The sequence below is a fragment of the Elephantulus edwardii genome, unplaced genomic scaffold (genome assembly GCF_000299155.1).
Source record: "Elephantulus edwardii isolate Elephantulus edwardi_28Jun2011 unplaced genomic scaffold, EleEdw1.0 scaffold00035, whole genome shotgun sequence".
Classification (NCBI taxonomy): domain Eukaryota; kingdom Metazoa; phylum Chordata; class Mammalia; order Macroscelidea; family Macroscelididae; genus Elephantulus; species Elephantulus edwardii.
Genome location: NW_006399785.1, coordinates 11,827,197 through 11,837,162, shown reverse-complemented (window position 1 = coordinate 11,837,162; position 9,966 = coordinate 11,827,197). Strand labels below are relative to the sequence as shown.

At 44.1% G+C, this 9,966-nt stretch overlaps 1 protein-coding gene across 1 annotated transcript in view; it reads right to left on the bottom strand.

The window, feature by feature from the left end:
• PROM1 (prominin 1) overlaps positions 1 to 9,966 on the bottom strand; it is a 135,534-nt gene that overhangs the window by 48,821 nt on the left and 76,747 nt on the right. Inside the window, exons 9-11 of the mRNA XM_006884535.1 lie at positions 9,178 to 9,252; positions 7,353 to 7,416; positions 1,918 to 2,077 (exon numbers count right to left, since the gene is read on the bottom strand). Coding sequence (XP_006884597.1) covers positions 1,918 to 2,077; positions 7,353 to 7,416; positions 9,178 to 9,252 — 299 coding nt within the window. The remainder of the gene's footprint in view (positions 1 to 1,917; positions 2,078 to 7,352; positions 7,417 to 9,177; positions 9,253 to 9,966) is intronic.

The window sequence follows — 9,966 nt, the reverse complement described above, 5'->3', positions numbered from 1 at the left end:
AGAATTGATGCCTTTGAGCTGTGGTGCTGGAGAAGAGTTTGAGGGTACCATGGACTTCTAGGAAAACAAACAGATTCGTCCTGGAAAGGGTCAAACAGGGCAGCTCCGTGGAGGCAAGGATTCTGAGGCTCTGTCTAACATACTTTGGACATGTTGGAAGGAAGGACCGGTCCTTGGAGTGGGACATCATGCTTGGGAGGGTGGAGGGACAGCGCAGGAGGGGAAGGCCCTCTATGAGGTGGATTGAGTCAGTGACTGGGGTAATCGGGATGGGAGTGTCAGAGACAGTGTGATTGGCACAGGATAGAGTGGAGTTTAGGGCTGTTGTACATAGGGTCACTATGAGTCACAAGAGAGTCAGCGACACATAACAACAACAACAATTCGTTTGTGATTATCCTTTGTCTACCTTCCTGATGATTCTCAATAAAAATCCAGAAAGGCACAGGGGCTGAGGTTCTCCCAGCTGTTGGCTCCCTGCTTTCTGGTTTGACCCCCATTCCTGTGTGTCCCTGTCTCTGTCTTTTCCGTCAGTTGACAGCAAATCAGAGTGTCATATTACCTTAATCTTTTGGTTAGTGGCAGAATGCTACACCACTGAGCCACTGATACACCTCTTGACCATTCCAGGCCTCCAAAAGTGCTTTGAAAGGGTACACAGATCCCGGGACTTACAGACTGTGCGAGATGACCCACTTTGGTAAAGCTCCAGGTAGGCTCACTACACCTCTCCAACACTGTAAAAAACCACTGCCATCACTTTATAATCTGCCTGGGCTCCTGCGTCACTAAGAGCCTGCCTAGGGATGACTGTCTTCAGGCTGTCTCTATGGGTGTGGGCAGCAAGACAGGGTCCAGTGGCAGGTCCCATAGCTGCCTTCAAAAGCCACTCTTTAAAACATGTGCTTCTTAAATGTCGCATGAGCCTCTAATTTCTCAGGCACGAGTCCCTCCTTGCCCAGCTTTCTGCTGAGACGGCCACCACCATCCACTCTGACTACACTACACCCCACCACGCTCGGTCTCTGATGGGCAGGGAAGGCCTGGACTGAACTCTCTGGACAATGTAGTGGTTTCAAGTCATGACTTAGAAGACAAAGCTCTTTCAGGGGCCATTAATTTGGTTCCACGGAGAACCAATCTCGATGAATTTCTTTTAAACCAAATTTTAAAAAAAGACAAAACAGAATACTTTCCAAATGTCTTTCTTAATAACTTTTATGATTTAAAATTGTGTCACATGCCTGGCTTGACAATCATAACTAAGACTGGAGAAATCACTAAAGACATCAAAATTGCAAAGAATTGGCCCAAGAATGACTAGTTTTCAACTATTTTTGGACCAACAGCACAGCTAACTGCAGACTACATCACCAGAGCTGCCCTAGTCTTCAACTTTTTGAAAGAATATAAACTAGGATTAAAATATGTCAAGGTTGGCTTCATTTTTCCATTCATTTTGTCTTTTAACTTTTTACTACGATTTGAATGATCGTTGACAGAGCAGATGGTATCCCATTAGACCATCTGCACACATTTTGTTTTAAGAGGTGGAGTTCAATCCCCACATTGTCCCAGCACTCTTCTCCCTCCCTACCGGTGGTTCTCATTTTCATTCACCCTTCCATCTCTTTCTGTCTGTTTTTTGAGCTTTATCCCTGGACAAAAGCTGCCCCTGTGATCGCATGTGGCTGACAGATATTCTAAGAAGTGAGTGTTGCCCCTGTGTTGCTTTTGATCCTATAGATGTGTTTATTTTTTGGTTGCAAACTATATCACAATAAAAGCTCAATTTAATACTCTTGACACAATTTGCTCCCATGAAATGATAATATTAGAAACGCTGATAATAGCAAACATTTCCCTCTTCCATCCTAGTTCCCATTCTTAGTTTACTATTTCAATGCAGACACTCACCGGTAAGATTCATATTCCTCCAGTTTGGAGAAATTCTGGTTGATAAAAGTTTCTGACTCATTGATGCAAAACATCAGACTTGATAATGTGCTCTGGACAGGAAGCTGACCCGACACGCTTGAGATCGTAGAGCCTATGGAATCAAAGGTCCTTTTGCTGCCTGGAAATGAAGAGAGGATGGGCACGGATATTCAAACTGGAGGAAATCGGGATTGGGTACCACACCGCACGGCGGGAACCCTTCTGCTTTTGCCCACGTCACGCATGTTCTTCAAACACCATGAGGTTCCACAGGAAGCATGAATGGAGCCCAAGCCATCGAGATGCACTGATTGACAACACAGCAAGCTGTGAACACTGACTTCATGATGCGGGGCAAGGCAAGCCAGAGTTTTCTCTTTGTTCTTCCATCGTGGAAAAACCAGGTCAGGGTGATTAAGAGTGCAATGGGTCTGCTACATGCCAAGGACTTTTCTCGATGCTGACTCGAGCTGATTTCCTTCTGTCTGTGCTATTAGCTGTAACTCTTAAGCTCACCAGTGGTTTAAACATTTGTCCACAAGCTTGTTTTGCAGCAAGTGCGAGTCCCTAACTTGTGAGACATTTGAATGAGAGCAGCGTGCACTATGCCTACCCACTTTCTTGTGGCTTTCTTCCCTGCACATCTCATCATCAGGAATAAATACTACACAGCCTTGCGGCATGGGACCTCATGAGGTATTTACCACTCCCAGTGTTCATTCACAGATTCTTATGTTTCTGCCCTCCAAAGGGAAATAGATTAGCTTTGCAAATGTATTGATAATAAAATGCCATGATAATAAAAATCTCTAAAAAAAAAAGGTATTGACTTTATGTGAGAACCAGTTTATGACTGTCTTGGAAATCCTGTTGCAAGCAGGAACCACCCTTATTGGAAATGAGATTGAACATGGGTTTGTCTGAATATAAAGTCTCTTGTTTGAGGATTCCAGAAAAAGAGTCTTAATATAAAGTGAAAGATGCTTCCCTTTGAAAAATGGCAGTTAAGAAGAGAGTAATTTGGCAGGACCCTTTTTTAAACAAGTAATTTAAGGTGACGTATTTCATTAAACATTTGGACTTCTGCAAACTGAAACAGAGAGAAGCACATCTATGCGTCTTACATGTGAAAACAAAAGAGGATGGCTAGAGGGCAAGGAAGAGCTCAGACTCACGTGACAACAAAGAGGACAGCTGGGAGTGAAAGAACAGCTCAGACTCAACTCATTGCTGGTGTGTTGGAACCAGCTCCCAGCTGACCCTCCAGTGGGTTTTCAGAGGCTGTAAATCACATGGGAAGGCTCTGTCTGTCTTTCAGGGAGCAGCTGGTGGATTCAAACCTCCTTTCTTTAGTTTGCCAGTGCAACTCCTTCCCCACAAGGCTACCTGAGCCTCCTCGTGGTCGAAGAGATTCTGCTAACACAATCCTAATAATGTCTTAGAAGAAAAGTTCACTATTTACAGAAAGTTCTGGAAAGTACCTGTTCACCATGGCAGGTCCTGAAGACCAAGTTACCTGAGACACTGAGTTTTCACTTGGTCTAATTCTCACTCTTCAGAAGTTGGCTTTATGGACAGTGATTCCAGGTACAGATACACTAAGAACACACTCATCAGCTTAGAGACATTGGGAGGGACCTTTAAATGTCTTTGTAAGGACAGGGACAAGAAAGAGCAGCAGTCCTCAAAACGCGATTCTGGAACTCCTAGTGAACTTTACATATATGATAGCTTGATCCAAAATATAATTGCATTAAACAGCCTTTTCATTTAAGGCACCTAGAGAACTTTAAGGACTCAGTATCTTTCCTCACACCTATAATTTCATTTTAAGTTCCCAGTGAAGGGTTGGTTTGCTTCTCAAGGATAACGGTAGCGTCCTGGCAGTGTTTCATCCTATGAAATGCAGAATCACTCTGAGCTGGTGCCAATGTGACAGCACCTAATAATGTTGCTGTTATGTGCCATCGAGTTGCCTGCAACACTATGTACAAAAGCTCTGAAGCTTGCCCTGTCCTGAGCCAGTCTCACTGACTCTGATACACCTACCCCCATTACCCTAGTCACTGAATCAATCCATCTCATCCGGGGTCTTCCTCTCCTGGTCCCTCCTGGCCACGTGCCCAAAGTATGTGAGAAAGAGCTTCAAAATTGTAGCTTCCAAGGAGAAACTTGGTTTCACCCTCTCCAAGACAGACCTATTTGTTTTCATGGATGTCCATGGTATGTTCAAGACTCTTCTCCAGGACCACAATACAAAGGCATTGATTCTTCCTCTGTCTTCCTTAGTCATTGTCCAGCTCTCTGATACATAGCAAGTAATTCACCTAATAATAACAACAACAACAGAAATGATGGAGGCCTTTTCATGTAGAGGCCTGTTTTCCACAAAGACATGAAATCCAGACACCAAGGCACTGGAGGGAGCAGCTGAGAGCTGGGTTCTTAGAGAGACCAGATGTTAGTCCGTGGAGGCATGTAGCCTCCTCGAAGCATCTTGTGACCAAAATACTGAAGGATCCTTGATTAGAGTGATTCAGGGGGCTTCTGGGATTCCGAAAGGGAGGCTGTGTAGACTCCAGTCTCCTGGGAACAGTTCCCTGAACTCACTGGGCCCAGTGGTTCTCTGGTCCCACGCTGAACACCATGGCTGCTGGGTCAGGCTGCCTTCGGTGACACATGTGAATCCTACTACCCTCTCCAGCAAACGCCTCCTTTGAGCCTCATTTAGATGTCACTTCCTCTGGAAGAGTTTCTACTACCTTTTTTCAGCCCCTCATTCATGCCTGGCTGAAGGGAAGGCCTGGCCACACCTTCTTTCTCTTGTATCTCCAGAGCCTGGCAAAGCCTGGCATGTAGTCAGGCTGTGTTAGTGCCATTATGTTTGGCTCCAACTCAGAGCAATTCTGTGTTCAACTCTGTGTCCAATGTCTGACCAACCCTGTGCCAATCATCTTCATCATCTCCATGCTTGAGCCTCCGTGGCAGTCACTGGGTATCAACCCATCTCAGTGGGAAATCTCTTTCCTAACCCTCCACTGTCACTTGTGGTTGCCGTGAGGCTGAACACTGTGACACTGATGTGTCAAATGTATTAATGGCTGGTTACCCAATGCAGACAGAGAGTGGGGTGGAGCTCCACGATTAAAACAAGCGTGGAAGGAGGAGTGGCATCCACTTCCGTAATAGCTTGCCTCTGGAAACCCTATGAACCTGGAGAGAGGATGAACGGCACCCAAGCGCCGAGGACTCTCCTTCATAGGGTCGCTATGAGTCGCCTGCGACTCGACGGCACTTAACAACAACAACAACAACCCTCTACTCTTCCAACCATGATATGCCCTTTTCCAGATTCTTCTCGAAAGCATGCCCAAAGTATACAGGACAAAGTTTCCCTACCCTTGCTTCTAGGAGCACTCTGGCTGTATTTCTTTAAGATTGAATTGTTCATTCTATTTTATAGTCCATTTTATAGTCAATATTCCTTGTCAACACACAGTTCAAACGCATCTATTATTCTAGGCTTTTGATTCATCGTCCAACTTTTATATAGGGAGCAAGTGAAAAAGTACTATGGTATGAGTCAGGTGCTCCTTAGTCTTCAAAGTGACATCTTTGCTCTTCAATACTTTCAAGAAGTCCTTGGTACACAGCAGGCACTCAAAAAAATAAACATGAGGAGTGATTAAATTATCAAAATGCCAGGGGAATAAAGAGTTATCGATTGTTCTGGAAGGATGTGAGAATAACCTTGGGTATGCAGGCCAATGGGAAGCACCATGTGGACTGGGAAAACTCTGGCTTGTGTGTGAGCAACATTCCCATGGGCACAGGCCGTGTCACGCATGCTGGGTGCTCTGCGGCGCCTGACTTACATACAAGGAAGGGCTGCACACATTGGCAGGAGAGATCCAGAGAGGGCGGACAGAACCGAACATTGGAGATTGGTTAGCACACATAGATCGGGCATGCAGCATGCTCTCATTAGCCTGGAGATAGATGCTGGTCTACACAAGCCTGAACACTGCCCGCCTTGGTAGTGTAAAGAATAACTTCCATTAAACAACAGTAACATCCGTCCCACAGCAGTCTGCCAATCATGCTGCAGGAGACTGCCCGTCTTTTTCTCTAGGATCGGCTGTTAGGGTTAAACCGCCAGGGAGAAGCCACCTTGGGGTTAAAGCGAAACTCCTACAGGCTACTCCAGCAGAGCGCCAAGGAAGTCAGTAAAATATCTACAGGACTGTGTCATAGGACACAACACTTTTCATTAATAATCACTAGGTTGTACAATTTCATGGGGGTGAGTGGTGAGGAAAATTGAAAGAATATGTTCAGATTTGTATCTAACTTTTATAAATAAACCAGTAGAAAAATTTTTAAAAAAATTAAAAAAGGGGGGAAAAAAGACTTAGTGAGGGCAAAGAATACTGTTAGGGATAGGAAAATACCCTAACCAAATGCTTCTAATACAATATTTAAATATCTATCTATCATCTATCTATCTATCTATCTATATTTATCTATATCTTTCTCTCTCTCCCCCTCCCTCCTTTTGTCTCTCTCTCTTTTCCTCCCTCCAGCCCTCCCTTCCTCCCTCCCTACCTCTCTCTCCTTCCCCATCTATCATTACCATCTCCAGGAAGGAAACAGTCCACCTTCCTCCCACGGGGCTTCTAATGCATTCAATCCCCCAAGACACATCATCTCTGTGTTAGCAGTGCAACTGCCTTCAGACCACACTAACAAAAATACAAAACTAAGAAGGTGAAAAGAAGCACTGGGAAAACGATTGAAAACATAGAAGGCTTTTACATGACTTCAAGGCTTTCCTCTCCTAGCAGACAGTCCATCTATCTCCAGCCCTGCACAGAGAAGAACTGGCCCTGTGCTCTAACGCCGGGGAACGGGCTCAGCATTGATTCTGTTCCCGTAGAGCTATAAGCTCTCTTACAAGCCTCAGCATGACAGGAAAGACAAAACATGTCCCAAGGAGGCAAAATAAATCCTTGCATGGCATTCCTAAAATAGAACCGGGGGGGGGGCGGGGGAGGATGTTTCGTTCTTTGGAATGGACCATGGAATAATGGGCATCTTCTCCTAATAAAAGGAATCTGAAAGCTGTGTCACCACACACCCGAAGGTTTCTCATCACAGAGGGCACTGGCCACACCAACTTGGCCCAGAGCATGACAAAGTATTACAACAGGGGGATTGGGTTTATCTGCAACATGGACTGAAGGTGACAGCATTTAAAAGCTCTGATAATCTTTTAAACTTGGGAGTTTGGATGAGAGAATATTTCTTAAGACAAACAGTATTTCAAAAGATAACAACAGTCTCTTCTCTACAATTCTCAACAGACACAAAATGATCGCAAATATGACAAAAAGAGTTTTGGAATTGGTTCTCACCTGAAACGATCCCACTGGTTTGGTTTTGCACCATCTCTGGTACTTCATTAAAGGACTTATAGCCCTAGAAAAGATTTTAAAATAAAACTATGTACATAGTAAGTAAATGTGGGCTTACACACAACAGAGCTTGTGAGGATTACACAGGACTGGGCAGGGTCAACCTGTTACTCAAAGGGCCTTACAAGCCTTTGACAGCACCTAACAATAATAGTGGAGCTTTTTTGGCATTAGGTGTAGTCAACTTGGTCCAACTCATGATAACCTCTGATCCAACAGGATGCAGCTATTCCAATCCACAGGGTTTTCACCTAATTTTTGGAACGAAATCAACAGACCTGTCTTCGTAGTTTATTTGTGAAGCCTGAGAGTTTCCAGGAGGCTAAACAGTGACAATTCTAGATTAAGAAAGACCAGGAAGAAAGGCCTGGCTAGGCATCTATGAAACCCTAGAGATAACTGTGGTCTGCTGATCCTCAGTCTATCATGAGTGTGGTACAGGATCAGATGGTGCTTCCTGCATGAGGATGCCAAGAATCAGGGACTGACAAAGACAGCATCTAACAACAAAGAAGAAACCTGACAAAGGGGTCAGGAAGGGGAGGGGAGAGAGGAGCAGGCAGATGTGTGTGTGCGAATTGGGGGGGCAGAAAGAAAACAAGCATGGGTGACTAGACAGGGTTGGGAGGGGAGAAAAGTGCAACAATGAATAAATGGAAATCCAAAGTCTCTGTAAATTTTTACTGAAATTAATAATACATTAAAAAAAACCACAAAAAATTAGAAAAAAGAAGTAAATACGAATAAAATAATAATAAAGCAAAATTTAAAAAAAATAGAAGGATTACTAGTGAGATGTGTACAATAGTCCATATGGGGAGAAGGTGGTGGAGGGGGACTGATGTGGGAGAGGATCTCGTGGTCATAGTTTGGTGGGCAGAGAAAAAGGGTGAAGAAATTGGGAAAGATCCAGTGGGGATCTGAAAAGGCTGGGTAACAGTGGGCATGGATCAATGGTGATTCATTTTAAAAAATACAATGTATGGGAATGATCATTGTGAATGGAGGAATGCATGAAACAATGTATACAAACAAAACACAAAGGATACAAATTTCATATGCAAACCAATATAAAGGAAAAACAATTTTAAAAATATGTGTCGTAAATCTTAATTAACACTTCTGTGGATGGACATAATCCCCTTTGGGTATATGACCTTCTTTGTTATGTGACTAAGACTCTCTCAATGTTTTAGTTTGCTTAAAGGCAATCACTCTTGAGACATCACAAAAAGCAGATTAGATACAAGGAGAGAAGTACAAAATGAGGTTTCATTCCACGTGGAAATCTCCAAAGAATAGAAGCTGAAAAGAGACAAGGACCTTCCCAAAGAGCTGACAGAGAAAAAGCCTTCCACGGTGGCTGGTGGCCTAATTCTGATTCCTGACCTCCTAAACTGTTAGAAAAGCAAGTTCTGTTCCTCAAAGCCCCACCCCCAACCCCCGTGGCATTTCTGTTACAGGGCACTGGACTGCTGAGCCAGAATCACTACTGTCTATGGAAAGACCTCCTAGAAGGTGGGCTCTAGCAAGGGGAGGTTCTCCTTTCATGGTCTTTGCATGGTGCTTTGGACAAAACAGAAGCTGGGCAAAAACTGCCGGGGTTGGAGTTCTCAGAAGGACCCACTAAATGACCGTGCTCACCCCTTTCTGTGACCTTTCTTCAGAATGTCCTTCCTTTTTGATTTCGGTTTCTTATTTTCTATGCACATGTCCACTGCATTTCCCCCTGCTTGTCCCCCACCGTCTCCCCACGACAGCATACCTGTTCGACCAGGCCAGTCACGTTTGTTTTCAAGATGTCTTTAACACTGTCAAGTTGATTGCTCAAGGATGGGAGCTGAAAAGTTAGAAAACAAAGTATAAGACAACGTGGACACAACTGGCAGCTTCAGGATAGATGATGAAGAGACTGAGGTTGTTGATATCTTCAGCTTGCTTGGCTCCCACAATCAACACTCTTGGCACCAGCAGTCAGAAAATCAAAAGAACTAAAATGCATTGGGAAAGTCTGTTCTCAGGGACCTCTCCAGAGTACTAAAAAGCAACAATGTCAGTCTGGAGACTAAGGTGTGCCTGATCCAGGCCATTGTCTTTACAATTATTTGCTATGTATCAGAGAGCTGGACAATAACTAAGGATGATAGAAGAAATGATCAATGGCTTTGCATTGTGGTACTGGAGGAAAGTGTTGAACATACTGTAGACTACCAGGGGAACAAACAGGTCTGCTCGGCAGAGAAGCCCAGCTGCTCCCTGGAGCTAGGATTTTAATATTTTTTTATATGCATTATATTTTAATTTTTTAAAATAATTTTAATGAGCATTTACAGAAATTTTGGATTTCCATTCATTCATTGCTGCACTTCTCTCCCCGCCTAGCCCTCCCCCCCCCCCCCCCCCGTTTGCTCCTCTCTTTGAAAAGTAAAAGAAAAACTCTCCCCCGGTACACAATCTCCCCTGCACCCCTCCCACCACCCCAAGTACATTCCACTATGCACCCTTAATTCTGGACTCTTGTGATAACTGTAATACCCTATCATACATCGCTTTT